The following is a 17021-nucleotide window of genomic DNA, read 5'->3' on the forward strand; positions in this document are numbered from 1 at the left end:
AAATCAAAATACCAGCACCTAGACCTCGCTTCCTTTTTCCCCATCGAGTGATTCATGGACATGGCAAAGTAATGCGAAGTAAAAACTCAACACGAGCAGCAGTTGGATGCAGATCGCAGATCCGGGGAAATCGAGCAGGAGGAGTAGAACAAATCGCGCGGTCTCCATTTCGAGTAGATGAAGCTCCATTAAGGTAGCACATAAATAAGTCGGGTAGTCATCCAAGTGTCGTCCTCTGTGGCCGGGGCCATTTAATTTCCGACTAATAATGACAACCATATAAAGTTATTGGTGGCAGGGGCCGGAGCAGACATTGTTTGTCGCGTGATAACTTCATTTCCATGGCCCGCCTCGCAAATACGCGGAATACTCGCGCAGCGGGGGACATGGTTACCGATACCCTCTGGGATACTCTCGGTTACTCTGGGATGATCACGTATGGCGTATCCTTTTCCGAGAGTGGCGGCCTACACCAGAGACCGACTCTGTCAGCATATATCAGCCTAAGCCTGATTAACTATCGGCCAAACGGACGCGTATGTGTGCCAAAACACTTGGTATACGAGTATTCTATCCCGAAATGGAATTCCTTAGAAACCTGTAGCTCAGAGAATCGGGGACTTTGGGCCATCGCAGCCCCAATGTGGCCGAGATGCCCCGAATGCGATAGCGAAAATTTATGACTTCATTAAGGTAACAAGCCAATATGTTTTCAACTTCGAACTGGGTTGGGTTGCGTTGGGTTGGTTTGGCTTATTGGAAACGTTTAAGGAGTTTTATGAGCTCGTTGTTCCCGTTGCCGTTGTTATAGCTATTGTTGTTGTAGTCGTTGACCCATTTCAAATGGATTACCCAACATGCATAAATAGTTTAAACGCCTCACTTCCACCGATTCGTGCCTTCGGTTCTGTGGCGAAAAGATTTATGGACTTGTCGTTCAGCAGCTACCTCTGCCCCCCAGCTCCTCCCTGATCCTGTGGGAGACAAAAAGAATTAACCGAGTCGAAAGCAAATGAGCTGGAATGGTCATACGGGCCTGAACCCTTTTTATGATTGCTTCGGCAGTTAAATGAACTTATAGCCGCATTTTCAACTGTTCACCAGACGAGTGCATGGCGGCCAAAAGGGTTGGCTTTTTTGGGAGGATAGGGGACAACGTGTTAACTTGTTGCATCCAAATCGAATTACGGAGTGCGTCTGGTTGTCTAGTCAACTGCGGAAAGGTGCAATCTAAATACGGAAAGTGAGTACGTGTGAAAAATATCGAGAAATTGCGACTTTGTTAGATAAGCGGTTATCTTGGCAAACAGAAATTATGTTTGGCTTAAAAATAGTCTAAAATTTACTCATTCGTATTTGTTAAAATATAATGAAGTTTAAATAGAATATAATAGATTTTTTGATCTATGTATATATTCACTACCAAGCAATTAAAATAAATCCTTGACAATCCTTGCATTTGAATATTTAGCCTCACAAAATATCTAAGCAGGCTTTAGGTATTAAGAAACATGCTTTTCAAATTCATATCTTGGGCCGCAACCGTAACTGAAAAATTTCAAATAAATTCTTGCACTCAATTAAAATATAGCGCATTTTTTTGGGACCGTAAATCATGGTGAGCCATGAGCCTGCGGCACAACAGGAGTCTCCGAATTATTGGCCGCTTGCGCTGGTGTTGGCTCGCTAAAACCACTTAAAACTGTCAACTTAGCATTGATTAACGAGCTTATGGCATGTTTATTTTGCGATCTTTGTTGCGGACAGACGGACGGTCGTCCGACCGGCAGAACAGAACAGAATGGACTTCAAATACACATGTGTATATATTTTTGGGCCCGTTTTCTTCGCTCGCAATCTGGCCAAGTGCGCGCAATCTGGCTGACAAGTCTTTTACGATTCGGGCCTTAGCGTCTAGGCCACATGAGAGGCGAGAGACCGCTGACAAAGTCCATTAAAGCCGCGTAAGCCTGCGGTGCACGTTATGTTTTTTAATAGTCCGCGCATTAAGCGACTTAATGATTTTTCGCTGTAAAATTTTAAGCTTGTTTTCTCCGCAGAGGCTACTGCTACTCAATGAAAAAGTAAGATATTCGGCATGCGTTTTGCGTTGCTGATGGCGAAAAAGACGATTGAATTTGTTTAGTGGCGCGCTCAGAGCGCCCTCTTGCGCACTTTTCAGACAACTAGTGGAGAGTACGGCAGCGCGCTCGATAACAAGTCGATAACAGTGCTGATATATTTTTAAATATTCCCACAGCGGCCACACTACCACGATACCAAACAAAAACAAACGCAAATTAGTTAATTAATTTTAGCAGATCTAAATATGGCTGTGCTACCACCAGATCCTGTATTCAGCCTGCGCTCCCCCGACATGGGAGCCGTCAACTCTCTGTGTTTCCAGGAGAGCGACCGATTGCTGGCGGGAACCATCAAAGGCAGTGTTTTCCTCTGGGATTTGCAAGTGAGAATCTTTATCACGTTATCTATGTTAATTCACAAGCCAACTTGGCATTAAATATTATGCTATAAATGTGGCTTGCAAGCTAAGATATTAAGCGAAAGTATAATATTCTTCGCGTTAAATATAAATATATATATGTATATATAGCCACAACAATAGTCCGATCTTTGATCAAACTTTCTTGCAATATTTATAGCAGTATCTCGCTGTTAGGTGCCAAGTTTTAAACACCAGATGTGAATAATGTATTCTCCCTTTTTGTACTTAATACCAACATTGTTAATATATCCTATTAACCTACAACTTGTTTCTTAGACCAACCGCTCCGCTCTGCACTTTGAGGTGGGATCCGATCCCATAACCAGCCTGCACCACACCCCGGATCGTCTGGTGACCCAGGAGAAGGGCGGCACCATCACCATGTTCTCCATTGGCGGCAGCAGCTACGTCAAGGAACGCAGTATTCCGGGCAACCACCTAGGCTTTTGCCGATCTGCCTTGCACACGAACACCAGCAAGACAAACGAGCAGCTGCTCTTCTATCCCTGCGAGGAATCATCCATCGGAGTGCTTCACGTTACGGATGCAGCGGCCCCCACGCAAATACTGGTCCCAGATGATCCCCAGCTACCCAAACTGGGCAGCGTCACCTGCTTCAAGCCCTTCGAGTGCGCCTCGCAACTGTTCCTGCTTGCTGGCTACGAATCGGGACACTTTCTCACCTGGGACATCAGCTCGAGTGTTATTTTGGATGTGCTGGAATTGGCCCAAGATGCCACGTCTGTGGACTACGACCCGGTTACGAATCGTGGCATTGTGGGTGGTCCAAGTAAGTCTGAGCTTATGTCCAAATAAATTTGACGCGACATAACAGTTCTGTTCTTCTACAGCCGACCAGCTGATTAGTTTCAGTTATCAGCGCTCATCGATGCAATTGCAGCGCGGCTCGGTGCTGTGCATCAAGAATCCTGGGGTGAATGGCGTTCGCATTCGCCCTGATCAGAAGGTGTTCGCCAGTGCCGGCTGGGACGGTCGCATTCGGATCTTCTCGTGGAAAAGCCTGCGACCGCTGGCCGTGCTTACGCAGCACAAGAATGGCGGAGTAATGGACTTGGCCTTCTCAAACCAACAGGTGGCCATGTGGCGGGCTCCCATCATGGCAGCGGCTGGCATGGACGGCCAGATATCGTTGTGGGACCTATACAACTGAACTATGACTTAGTCTTAAGTGTTACAGTGTCTGTTCCAGATTTCCTTGACTGCAACGGCTTAGCGATCCTCTTGAAATAGCTTTACTTTTTAAGTATTTTTTAATAACCTTTGGATACCTGCTTCCGTTGAGTTAATTTTTTTTAATTTGTTCAGGATATTTTTGAAGCCAATTGAAGGGCTTGGCAACATATCTACATGCCCGCAGCTATTCTTTTGTTACTAAGGTAAACTTTTACCACCCTTGAAACAGAATATTTTTTGAAGTGTATCTTATTAAAGTTTATAAAAAATATGTATAACGAATATTTGCCATCTAGGATACTTTCCGTAGCTTATGTGCCTTGGTCAGGACTACATCCACTTAATAATTAAACACATTTTATCTAATAAGTTATATTTTAGTTTATTAAGAATCAAATCTGAGTACCGCATGCACTTTGTGCCTTTCGCTGCATTTCTCGTCTCCTCTGGACTCCATTTCCGTTTCCGCTTACACAAACACACTGACACACTCACACATACATAGATAAATACATTCTACTACTTTTAAGGGGTAAATCCTAAGGTCTATGTCTACTTTTTAGCTTTAGCACTGCCACTGTTGCTGTGGCTGCCGCTCATATTGCACTCTGCTTCCGGATCCGCATCCGCCTCCTTGTTGCTGCTGCCGTTGCTCTGTTCGCCATCGTTGGCCACTTCCGGTTCCTTAAGACCCATTTTCTGGAAATCGCAGTCGATGATCCTCTTGCGCTTGCGCAGCGGTCGACTACACTCAGCCGCCGCCTCTTTGGTTTGAATGAGTGTCCGTTTGGTCTGCAGCCGTGTGATCTTCAGCTTGGGCAGCTTCTGGTTGTCCGCCTCGGGCTCGGATTGCGTAGAATCCCTGACGATGCAGTGCGTCTGTTGCGGCGAAGGCGATGATTCCTGTGAAATTGATGGCGAAGCCGCGTTGGTGTCCCCATCTGGATTTGTCTTTGGTATGGATTCCTTTTCATCCTCTTCCTGATCGTTGTCCAGCTCCTGGTGAGACTCACTTTGTTGCTCCACATCTGGTTTCTCCTCCTCCAGCTCACTTCTGCTTTTGCTGCAGTCCAGCGGCTGCGGTTGATCCTGTTCTTCTGCGTTTTCCGCCCTGCTTGGAGCAGCCCGCTGCTCATCGAAACACTTCCTCTCCTCGGGAGATAAGTGTGCCTTGTAGAAATCTATCACTGGCAGAGGAACGGGTATGGGTATGGGCAGGGGAATGATGATGGGATAGGGCACCATCACGGTCACCGGCGGCACGGCCCCCAACAGGGACCCTAGCTCAGGCATTTGAGGCGGAAGCGGTGGCCCGAAGTGCGGACCAAATCCACGGGGCATCATGCCATGCGGAGGTGGATGCATAAAGTGATGCGGAGGCGGCGGTGGGCGCCCCGCAAACGGGTGTCCCATGGGCACACCATTCGAGGGCGTGGCGAAGTAGCTGGCCGGGATGGCTGTCGGTCCCCTCGGCGGGACTTGTGTTGGTGGCACCTGAGGAGCCTGCTGCTGTTGTGGCGCCTCCTGCATGCTGGGCATGGGCGAGAGCGGAGGCAGTGGTACGCTGGATCCACCAAAGTCAGCAGTTAACGTGGGAGGTGCCTGATGTTGCTGCGGTGCCTGTTGCTGCTGGTGGTGCTGCTGCTGTTTCTGCAGCAAACTGGCCACAGTTTCCGAGCCCGAGGAAGAGGAGATACCTCGGCGCTTGCGGCGACCCAACTTTCCAGCCAAATGGCGCTGGACAGGCGGTGGCGGAGGAGGAGGAACTCCGGGTCCGGGACCCGGACACTTCTGGGCCAGCAACTTCGAGACGGGTGCCACTGAGATCAAAGGTTTGCTGGGATGATGACTAGGCGGCGAGTCCGGACAGCGACTGACAGCCGGAGCAGGCGGCGGACCCGGAGACACCGAGAGCGTGGAGGCGGGCGAGGCCGAGCGACTCCTGCAGTTGCGAAGCCACAGATCCGGCGTTATCAGCCCAGCCTCGCTGCCCGCATCCATGGCCTGATCCCGCAGGTGCGGATGCATGTCCAGGTGCGCCTGGGTTTCGTGGCAGAAGATCTGCATCTTGTACTGGTTGAGGCACTTCTCCGAGCAGAACTGTAGCTGGGAGGCGCCGTCCTGAAAGTCCACGTAGCTAACCGCGTGGCGCACATGCTTGCACCAGTCGCAGGTCTTGGCCTTCTTGAAGGATGCCCTCCGGCTCTGGGCGAAGCAGGATTCGGAGCAGTAGCGCGGTCCGTCGCAGCTGGTCAGGTAGTCCGGCGCATTCTCCGCAATCGGTCGATGGCACCAGCAGCAATTGCTGAAGTCTGTTGAAGGTACAAACATAAATACCTTTATAAGTCTAAAGAACTTAAAGAAAAGTATAAGGAAATCTCCTTAGATATTATTAAAAATTCTTATTTATTTCGAAATATTTTCTTTATTCGAAAATTCCTAGGGCTAGCTGGAACAAGTAATGAATCGAATCAAACAGACCACATTTGGGAGGCAAAAATGTTCTATTAAAAAGGAAATCGATTCCTGCCGAACTGCAAATTTGATTTCCGCAAGCATCCGTACAAACTGAGCTCCAAGTATCCTATTCCTAATATGGCCCGCTTCTTCCTGCTCGGCGCTAGCCAAAAATGTGTAAACCATATTTGGGTCTTAATGAATCTGTTATTCGATAACGCAGCATCGGCAAACTCCGGACTGAGTTGATGAAAAGTTAGCACAGTTTCGAGCCTGTCTGAGCTCCAAATGCAGGCGGGGATTGGGAGGGACTGCAACGGTCCGGGGCACAGCAGCCGAAGTTATCGAGTTCCCTTCAAACACAAAAAAAACAAAACGCACAGGCGGACGGATGATGAGTGCGTCGTGGCTAAGGGAGCGTCCTTGGGTCGGTTACGAAATTTGTGATTTTGACTTTTGCTGTCAATTTTTGGCTATGCCCGGTTGGAACTATTCATTGGGGATACCCTGTGAGCTGTGCCATCAACTTTGTTCACTTGGAGCATTGTTTAAAGATACTGTAAGGTCTCACATAAAAAGAAGAAATTGGTATCCTAATGTATTTATTCTAGTTTTTGCAATCTTTAAGCTGCTACTTCCCCAATCTCTTCATGAAAATATTTCTACATTAACAATTTATATTTTATCCTAGTAACTTCTTTGGCATACATACGCACCTATTTTCTCATCCGTGTGCGCCGCTCCCGCTGGCTTGCCGATGGAGTGCGGACTCTTGGAGTCCTCCTCCCGTGAGCTTCGCGTGTCGTGGTCCGATGGCGTGGTGGTGGTGCTGCTGCAGTTCATCAACCCGCTCTTCCGGCCACTCCCACCGCCTACGCTGCCGACTCCTCCGTTGTTCTTGTTGCTGCTGCCGTTGTTGTTGTTGTTGTTGTGGTAGGCCGCTGCCAAGGAACTGCGACTGCTGCTGCGCAGCAGACTGGCCCGCTTCCGCTCCAGATTCGGATGCGGCTCCAACTGGTGAAGCTGGTGGCTCTGCTGATTGGCCACCGCTGCCGCGGCGGCACTTTGCAGCAGGCGCGACGTTTTGGCGCTCAGGTCGAGACGATCCACGTCCACACCCTCGAATCCATACCAGCCGAGCAGCTCGTTCATGGTGTTGTGCGCGAATTCCTGGAAGGGACGGACAGAAAGAGAAAGATGAGTGGTGGCACACTGGGAATTGCTGACATCGATTCCCTGTATCCCACTTACATGGCCTTTGGGTAACCCGATATGCAGGCAGATCGCATCAGTAGTTCACTCCAAAAAGTTTCGGAATATATTCTTATTTAATTAAATGCTTCTCTGCACCATATTCATATGATAAAATTTAAAATAATTTAATTTTTGTTGTAGTGCATTGCCATTAAAGAGCAGCTGCAACCTAATTCAAAGAGTCAGGCAGGTGAAACTTTGAGGCCGACTACTGGACCTTAAATGCTTGAGGGGTAGAGTGATCAGGAGTGCAATCCACTCCGAGCGAAGGCAACTTTCACTAATTATTGATTGCCTTTGCCCGTTGACCTCTGAACCCAATGTCCAATTATGCGAGTTCTTATCTAACCGTATCAAAGCGCCTCCCCCGAGGCTGGAAAGTTGCAGTGTAATCGATAACCCTGGGGGAATCACCCACGCATCAAACACCTCACACACACACACTCCGGATTCTCCACAAACATATCAGTGCACAAACGGGTGGCAGAGAGCTTCATTACGGCCAGAGGGCCGGACTAGTTGGCTTTTTTGGTTGGCCAGAGTGGGTGGCATTTGCATACTTGCCTCGGAATGGGAGGGGGCATGGTCATGCACACCCCCCTTCCGCCCCTCTGTTTTGATTATCCCTGCTTCGATATTGATATCCAATACCTTCGGACATTCTCTGTCGTTTTACAGTGCCTCCTGCCTCATTGCTTTAAATTTAAGCCGAAAATGCAGGGGCTCACTCTAAAGTCGAAGATGCAGAAAGCATTTGCGGCTTTTGAAGCTGTTCCTTTTTTTTTGGACTGACTCCTGCATTCCCATTTCCATTCGAATCCCATGTGTGTATCATTCTGTGCTGCACATAAAAATTTCACACAAGGCTGTGAGAGGTGCACAAACTGGGGATCGGGTTACATTGAAATTCTCATATTCGACGTGGTTTTCACTGAGCAAAGTCCTTTTGCTCCAGGGTCTCTACAAATATCTGGTTAAAAGCTTAAGTCAAAAGAGAATAGGATTAAGATTCCGAATTTTCAGTCTTATTTCATTGAATCTTGGCTTTTGTTAAAAATTACTATTTTTGTTCTTGAAAGTAATCACCTAACTGCATTGCTCTGTAACCCTTTGGTTTAAATTTTCTGTTAGCTGCTTCTGCGGAATGCCGAATTGCTCATACGCCATGTGGCCGCAAGTGGTGTCCAATGCCGAGTTTCTGGGGAAAATTGGTCCGCGCAAAAGAGCCACAACCACAATTGGCCAATGCTGGCCAGATGATTCATCGCCACCATTGCATCTATCACAAGCTCCAGACAAACTGGATATCCCCGGCGTCATGCGATACTCTTCAAATTAAGCGTTGCTGCCAACTTGCTGACAAATGCAAGTCGTCTAATAAGTTGCCGTCTCCCTCTAGCCCACACTGGCCATCTCTTTCGCGGCGCGCAACACCTTTTCCATTCGCACTCCATGAACGGCGCTCACACGCTCGCTTGGTTATTTTTCCAGCAATTCGCGTATCGGTGACAATCGCATTCGCATTCGCATTCAGGTTTTACGCTGTCTGTCGCTGCGAAAAGCGAAAAGAGTATCAAGAATTCGCACGATAAAATCTCCGGAGCCGGCTGCCCGAGCCGAGCATATCAATTACACGCCTCAGGTGCGACCTCGTCCAGGTGGGATGGAATGGCATGGGGTGGTGGACAGGAGGGGGGTGTGGTGAGGTGAGGGGGGCTATGGCGACGCACGCTCGGCTCAAGTTCAGCATCTTGCAGTAAGCGTAACCGGAGGAACGGAGATACATTCGACTCCATCTCCGCTACCTCCGTCTCGCTCATTGTCGCATGCGCCGTCTCTTTCGGCAGCTCGGTTTTTAGTATCATTTGTCTGTTAATTTATGTTCGGTTTTTAATTTCTGATTTGTGCGTTCGTTCAGTTTTTCAGCTCTTTGCTGCCTGACAGTGGCTCAACGGGTTCGAGGGGGTGGGGTGGGCGGTAAAGAGGGGACATGCACTGGCAAAAATTTGGAACCACTAAGCAGAACTTTATAAATTCTAAACAAATTATATGCATTATGCATAACCTTTATGATGCAGCAACTTTTTTATAACTTTAGTGGTAGCTTATATTTTAGCTTATTTTTGGTTTCTCCTAATTAACACACTTTTTTGTTCAGTGTCCTTTCCGTCAGCGACATTAAAACTCTCGCCCATGCTTGAAACTCTACACCGAAATGCGAATAAAAATCAATTAATTAAAAACTGAAATTTTATGCCGCCTGTTGTTCTTGATGGAGTTGGGATCTGATTCGCTCTGCCCGCCCAGAAATACTTGTGTAATTCGTGTATTAAGAAAGATACAAGCACACACGTCTACCTTTACATTTCCAATCGAATTTCCTTTGCCCCCAAAACCAATCCCATGCCCAATCCCGCCCAGCAATCAGATCTGCTCGGATTTTTGGCTCGCTTTTCATTTGAATTTTTTCGTAATTATTGCCCAAGAATCCAGTGGATACATTTGCAACACTCGTTCTGTTTCTGACTCTTCAAGTTTGTTGTGTTCTCCTTCATTTTGCAAAATCTCAACTTACAAAAACATATCATATTTTCGTTTTTATTATGAATCGTAATGAACCGGCTTTACGGGTGAGAAGCGGGAACTGGGAACTCCAATCCGATAGTCAAGTTCTTTGTCTGGCATTGAGTGCACTGGGAAAAATAGTGTCTTAGATTTCATACGAAATATAAAACTGAGTAACTGAGCAAACATGGTAAGATCTTGCAAAAGATCTTAGTTAAGCTTCTGGTATTTAAATGGTTGATGAGTATCTCCACCTTTACCTGATTAAGAATACTCCCAACTATCGGGCTAAATGGATTTCGGTTTCCTGACCTACATCCATGCCCATCCGATGTCGTCCAAGGGGCTTATCCCGCTGCAGTGGAGCCGCCTGTTATGCGAGTGGCTCGCATTAAAACACGTCTTGGGTTACCGGCGAGGAAACCTAATAGAATAATGTAAAGTACCCGGCGCGGCAATGCTCGCAGTGCCAGAGCAACGAGACCCAGACTGACTGGCTCACTGGCTCACTGGGGGATGGGGAGCTAGAGGGATGGTGGGTTGGTGGGCTAGTGGGCCAGGCGGAGCGGGTGGAGCGGTAGTGGCAACCCAATACGCTTATAATAACTCACCCTGAACCTAGTAAACTGAACTGAGACTAAGGCGAACTAAAACCAAGCTGCAGTAGAACTGCTGTCCGGACCGAATCCGTATCCGAATCCGAATCCAATCCCAGGCCCCTCGAACACCACCCCCCGAAAAAGTATATGTACCAGCCGGCACGTAAGTGTATATATGGTCGGCCAGTGGAAATAACACCCAATGGCAACAAATTCTAGAATTACGCTAGTTTTCTCAGACACACGTTTGTACATGTGCTTGGGTTTTGGGTTTTGGGTTTGGGTTTGGAATTGGGATTGGGTGTTTGCGAGGCGAGCACAAAGTCGCTCGGTTTTGAGTTTGCTGTAATCGAATATCGATAGCTCAGGATTGAATGACGCGCGTCCTTCTTTTGAATTCTTACATGACATACTTGGCCTTTGCCAAGTTGTTTGTTGCTATTGCTCTGCGAATTTGAAGTTCCCACCGCCCTGCCCCTACCCTTTGGCATCGAAATATTCCATTTCATTTTAATGTACACCAGATATGGGTGGCTCGCTGCTCAGACGGAGATATATACTCGTATATATGTACATATGTATATATGATATGATATATGGGAACTCAAGGCACCGAATACGAAATCGGAAACCAAAGGGCTTGGTATTAATGTGTGTGGTAGGTCACATAGAGCACTCTTGTAAAAAATATATATATCTAGATATCACTTGCCTGGCTGAGTTTCCATTTGCATTCAAAATGTCAATGAATCAATCAACAAAAAACAATGCAACTGACACTATTTGTGGCTTTATGGCAATTAGATAAATCATCGGAAAATCAGGAAAGTGGACAGCTTTTGCTGCTCAACTTGGGGGCGTGTTGTAAAAGTTTCATCAATGGCGATTAAATTTCATTTGGCCGAATAAGAATATATTAAATGGTTAGAAAACTTGATAGCTGCTCCTGGCGAGCAACGATCCCTTCACCTGCTGCAACTCGGACCACCACCTGCCACCTGGCAGTGTCAAGGGCTTTGAGCCACCCACTCATCCACCCACCCAACCATCCACCCATCCACATGGCCTCTTGGCCACTCGGGTTCGCTTTCGTAATGCTGGGCCATCAGCAGTGGCTCGAATTAATTTAACGCTATTTTAATTCGAGCTGCTGCTGCTGCTGCTGATGCTGCGTGGCGGTGGAAGGGAGTGGATGTTGCATGTGGCAGGAAGGCAGGCGGCACAGCAGCACAGGGTGCCTCACGTTACCAGTGCACTACAGTGTGAACCCCCGAAACGCCCATCTACTGGCACCTTTGAGCTCTGGTTCCTGGTGTTTTGTGTAGAATTTATCATATTCTATTTTGTTTGTAACTCAATCTGCGTCGCTGTTATTAAAGTTCTGCTGCTGCGGCAACATTTGAGCCCAGTTGCCACCGTCGCCCCAAGCCGCCTCCACTCCGCCCGTGCTCCTGAGTGGCCGCCTGTCATTGTGTCATCGTCATAGTCATCTGGATCCGATCCACAGCCCCACACACCCGGTTGTGTGAGTGTAACCCAATCCCTGCTGCCGGAACCCTGGGTTATGTGCATAGAATGTTGCTTGGAGTCTGCCAACACTTAACTCGGAGGCGATTTGTAGGTGATGAATACTGTGTGTGCAACAGAGGCGAGGCGATAATGCATCTAATCACAAATTATGGAACCGAATTTATCACTTAATGCGGAAGCTAATGCGGTATGAAAAACCCATTAAAGGTTTCCTAAAGAAAATGTTTAAATGTCACTCCAGCATTTGCTATTTAAGAAGTCAATTGTATATTTAAAAAAATATTTGCCCAAGACACCCACTTTGTTTACCATATTTGCCGCACATTCCGCCTACAAAGAGTTATTGATTTCAGCCATCAATGGCCACCTTCACCACTTTGTCACTCTTCCTACTTCGCAGGATAATGCCTAGTGTGTGACAAAGACATCCTTTTCTGCAGATAGCTACATACATACACATATTCCTATGTACGTATATAGTGCCCAGCTTCGGCTTTGGCCTGACATCGGTCGCAAAGCGGAAACCTTGAAGGATATCGCCTTACCATTGTCCTATCAAGTTGCACCCATGAAGCGCGCTCATATTCCTCCCATCCCCTCCCCACCGCCCTTATCCTGTATCCCCTCGCCCATCATCTCAACCGATATATTGTTGTTGCTTAATTACGCTGTGTGCTTTTGCCTTTGGGCCATTAAATATAAAAATTTGTCCTGGCTGCTGTCTTTGCAGCAAATGCAGCTTGTAATTATGGCCAGGAGCTGGCGGAGAGGCCAAAATACCGAAAGCGATACCCAAACTGGGTGAGGTAAGCGAAAATAAAAGGTATGAATTACAATATTTTTAATTGATATTTTCAGTTAGCAAAGTGTGGTTGCACACTCAAAGCAGATTGGGCGACATTGAGAGCCCGATTGAAGGCGAAATTCAGCCGAACACGAAAGAGATGATTATGGTGGCTCCTATCATGGAACTAAATTACAAAAATATCAAAAAATGTATCTTATATGAGTATATCGGATTTTAAGGCATATTTGCATATCTGTAGTAAGTTTAGTAAGACTACTATCTTTAGATTCATACTATCTTTTAATTGATTGTGTCAGCATGCAGCTAAAGCCTAAGCTTTGCAATTCCATTATGAATATCATTATACAGGCATGAGTAGCCACATAGATATCCGTGCAAATATCGCACATTTACCTAGAAAAACAGTCGCCAAGCTCGGTTGGCAGTTCCCAGCGGATACCCAGTTCCCAAGCCCCTCAGCAGCCCATTCATTATAATAATTTTGGCTCGGCTTTGTTTTTGTTTTTGTGCTTGTTGTTGGTTATACCCCCCTCCCCTCATGACCGACAATAAGTATCATTGCGCCCAACTGCAAGTCGGGGGGTATGATTTCCATTCGCCGATCGGGTTACACGTGCTGCAAAAATGTTGCTCTGCGACTCTCTGTCCCTGTCTGTGGCATTAAATTAATTTCGCTCATTTGCCGGATGGAGCAGAAGCGTAAGGGACTGCGGACAGAGGGGAGCGGATGGATTCCGAATCGGAATCGGAGCCGCTCACTCGTTAAAATGATTATAAAAACTTATCAATATAAAATTACCGCCAACTCCCGCTCGACTTACGAGCTCGTCCCGTAATCGCGTAATCACAATGGCAATCGGAATCCGAATCCGAGTCTCCTCAGCTGCAGCGACCGCCAGCAACTCCTCTTTCAAATTCCGGACGCGGATTCAGATACAAAGTTGCATGGAATTTAATGCAGCACTTTTCAGCGGGGCGGGGGCGGGGGCGTGGCGTTGCATTATCATTGCTCTTGCATAAACATTTCCAAATAGCCCAACAATCAAGTGAGACGAACTGAACTGCACTGAACTGAAAGCCGAAACGATTTTTGGTTCTCTGGCCGAGGGATTTGGAGTCCGATTCTTTGATTTTAGCGCTTAGTTGGAAGTGCTCTTTGGCTGGATTCGCTGGATTCGAGCTTGTAAGTGGAAACTATGTGCAACATGCAGTTCACCAAATATTTCTGCGTTCGCTGAGGATGAAATGGAAATATCTGTTCTGCGGCAAAGGTAGTTACGTATATCATGAACACACATTTTTATAGATATTTCCATGGCAACTAAATTATCCACTGGATACGAGATCCACTTCAAAGCTACTCTAACGCAAGATATAGACGCGCAACTGGCGAGTGGGTGTTATTCACCTTTCCCCCAGCCAAACACTCGAAAACAAACAAATAATAATCATTCTGCGTATATGAAGATCGCAGCTATAGAAATATAGAAATGTTTTGCCAAGAGCAAAGAAGAACGTTCTTATTTTTAAATCCAACGCAAACTTTGTCAGCATCCTTGTTATTGAATACGCGGCGAAATAATGCGCAGACAGGGGCAATTAATTAGACGGCAAGAAAGTATCTCAAAGTGTTCATTCATACATCCACTCACCTTTATCTCATCGCTGGGCAGTTCTTTTTTGATCTGAACGGGAATGGCACTCGAGGATCCCACGTTGGCATCCCGAGAAGTGGACGATGGCGACGTCTTGGCGGACATTTCAACTGGATGCGGTATATAACTTTCGGGTGAAACTGGAACACAAGAGATACCAGGGGTCAGAGTGGAGTCACCGAGATACTTTTTAGGTTGCTTTTCAGGGGGGGATGTACATATGTATTATTAGGGTGCCGAGTCATTGATCTTGCCACTGTAAACAAATGAACTTTGGCTCCATCAATCAATGGATCCAACTGCTCGGCCCCCAAAACAATTAATTACAGCGGTTCATAGTTCTTTTTCGGATATTTCCTTGTGCCCTCCGCTTTGCAGGCCGATTCGCATCCATTGGATACGCATGCGGCAGAATCGGACTGCGATATATTTATACACCTCGCTCTGCATGTGTGTTTATCGTGTGTGTGTGTGTGTGTGAGTATCTGTGAGCGAGCGTGTTCGCTTGGCGCGCACTTTGGTGTCTTGTAATTCAATACCCCGTTCGGAACGAAACGTTACCACCTATCGCATGACACAAGACTACAAATTCAAATACAAAATATAAAGGCAGCACAACAAGAACACTGCGGATATATGCATAGTGTGGCCTGTATTTGTTGTTCTTTCGGAAGAAATCGGACAGAAAAGACGAAAATGTAGTTACACAGAAAGAAATATATCGCTATATTGATGTGGTTTCAAGCGGCGGGATTTCCAAGCACATTTCTATTACGAGCTTGCATAGCTTTAAATTAGTTTAAGAATGTAAACAGAAATATATTTCATTTGCTGCTATGAACCTACATAGAAGGAAACTATTCCGAATCCGAAGGGAATATTTTGTGTATCTAAAGTTGAGCAATGGGTATTTCCGGAAATGTTCTAAACATTCTCGCTTTAGCTATAGATCTGAATTCAATCCTTCATCGAGTCCCTTATAGATCATTAAATGTATCTCCATTGTTCATCTTAAATGCGTTCGTGCCTCGTTCTGCCAGATATATCTACCCGATCTCATTATTTTTGATTGCCCATTAAAAACATTTCACTCTGGCTGTTCTTTTGCCTTGGATTCATTTCGTTCTTCCTTTTTTTTCGTACTCTTATTTTTCTGATGGCTTTGTTTTGCTTTCGAAAGCTTTTCGAAAACGAAATGCAAGTCAAGTAAAAGCGTATATCTCGTATTTTTTAAGCATTATCATTTCTCGAGGTTTTTTGTGTATTGCTTCACTTGAGGTACAACATTTTTCAATGCAGCGTGTGGAAGAAACAAATATATATTCCAAAAATAGCCAGATATTTTCAACATTATATTTTTGGCGTGTGTGCTTTTTCAGCTCTCACTCACAATTGGCCTTTCTGCTTTCGCACGCTCTTTTCAGTTTTCTTGCGATGGATTTTCCGAAGCAACGAACGTCAAGGAAACTCATGCACCGTGCTCATTTTCATTCCTCATTCTTCAGTTTTCACTTTCACACATGCACGGATCGAGAATTCGTTTCGAATCAACCGTTTAATCCGAACAAACCGAATAAACCGATTCGCGTTCACAAACTTTTTTTCGAAGCGGTACCGCGCACATCCATCCACGTCCACACGCGTTCGCGTTTCATGAACATTTGAGCCAGCCGTCCGGTGGCATGTGGATTTTACTTGCTTTTGCTGCTTCTCTGCTGCTTTTGCTGCTTCTCTGCTGCTGAGTCGCTGCCTCGCTGGCTCGGTGTTGTTGCCTTCGTTCCTTCGTCATCGTTGTGGCGCAGCTGTGGGTCTGATGTGATGACGTAGGGCCCACCCCCCATGAGACCAAAACATCAGCCGCACAGGGAAAAATAATATACTCTCAATTACTTCCTAGATCCATGGGTTATTTCTATAGAATCTATAGAATATTTATTTATCAAGCATTTTTTTAATATGATTTGGTTATTTAAGAAAGGGTTTATTAAGCAGAGAGAATAACCAAAAAAAAGCCAAATTCATATTTATCTTGAATTCAATTATCAATATACTTATCTATGTATTAAATTCATGATTTCCTTAACCCGATTTTTCCTTCACTAAAAAATTTTCCATAACTTACGCGTATTTTCTCGCAGTGCAATGACTCAAGAGAGCGGCGCAGACGCTGGCATCTCTGGCAGATGAAAACGAAAACGAAATTGCACTCGGCTGCAGCGCGAGATTCTTTTGCATAATTTGCTATATGTAGGCGCATTGGGCAGTTAAAAATAAATCTCACCGCTTCACCTGCCTTCGTTTTGTTCTGCCTCGGATATTTATGTTATGTTCAATTTTTGTTTAATTTGCACAAAATACTTGTGCGCCGGCGGAGACAAACGCACTTGGTCAGAGATCAGAGAAACGGCTGTGGGAAATTAATGGGGAGCATCTTAAGTAATGCGAGGAGAAAA

General features: G+C 46.1%; 2 protein-coding genes across 4 annotated transcripts; one reads left to right on the forward strand and one right to left on the reverse strand.

The window, feature by feature from the left end:
- Window positions 1-2222: 2222 nt before the first annotated feature.
- Window positions 2223-3971, forward strand: LOC6734042 (guanine nucleotide-binding protein subunit beta-like protein 1). Its single transcript, XM_002081042.4, has 3 exons — window positions 2223-2467; window positions 2783-3296; window positions 3358-3971. The coding sequence occupies exons 1-3, from the start codon at window positions 2330-2332 to the stop codon at window positions 3675-3677; spliced, it is 972 nt and encodes a 323-aa protein (XP_002081078.1). The 5' UTR covers window positions 2223-2329; the 3' UTR covers window positions 3678-3971.
- Window positions 3972-4066: 95 nt separating this feature from the next.
- Window positions 4067-16399, reverse strand: LOC6734043 (sine oculis-binding protein homolog). 3 transcript variants are annotated; one of them, XM_002081043.4, is made up of 4 exons: window positions 15959-16399; window positions 14566-14708; window positions 6874-7327; window positions 4067-6012 (listed from the first exon to the last, which is right to left on the reverse strand). In XM_002081043.4, the coding sequence occupies exons 1-4, from the start codon at window positions 16038-16040 to the stop codon at window positions 4253-4255; spliced, it is 2439 nt and encodes an 812-aa protein (XP_002081079.1). In that variant the 5' UTR covers window positions 16041-16399; the 3' UTR covers window positions 4067-4252. The 3 variants fall into 3 exon arrangements, with proteins under 3 accessions (XP_002081079.1, XP_039147481.1, XP_044778365.1); XM_039291547.2 differs by lacking the exon at window positions 15959-16399 and adding an exon at window positions 15415-15931; XM_044922430.1 differs by lacking the exon at window positions 15959-16399 and adding an exon at window positions 14896-15330.
- Window positions 16400-17021: the final 622 nt, after the last annotated feature.

The sequence above is a fragment of the Drosophila simulans genome, chromosome 2R (genome assembly GCF_016746395.2).
Source record: "Drosophila simulans strain w501 chromosome 2R, Prin_Dsim_3.1, whole genome shotgun sequence".
NCBI lineage: Eukaryota > Metazoa > Arthropoda > Insecta > Diptera > Drosophilidae > Drosophila > Drosophila simulans.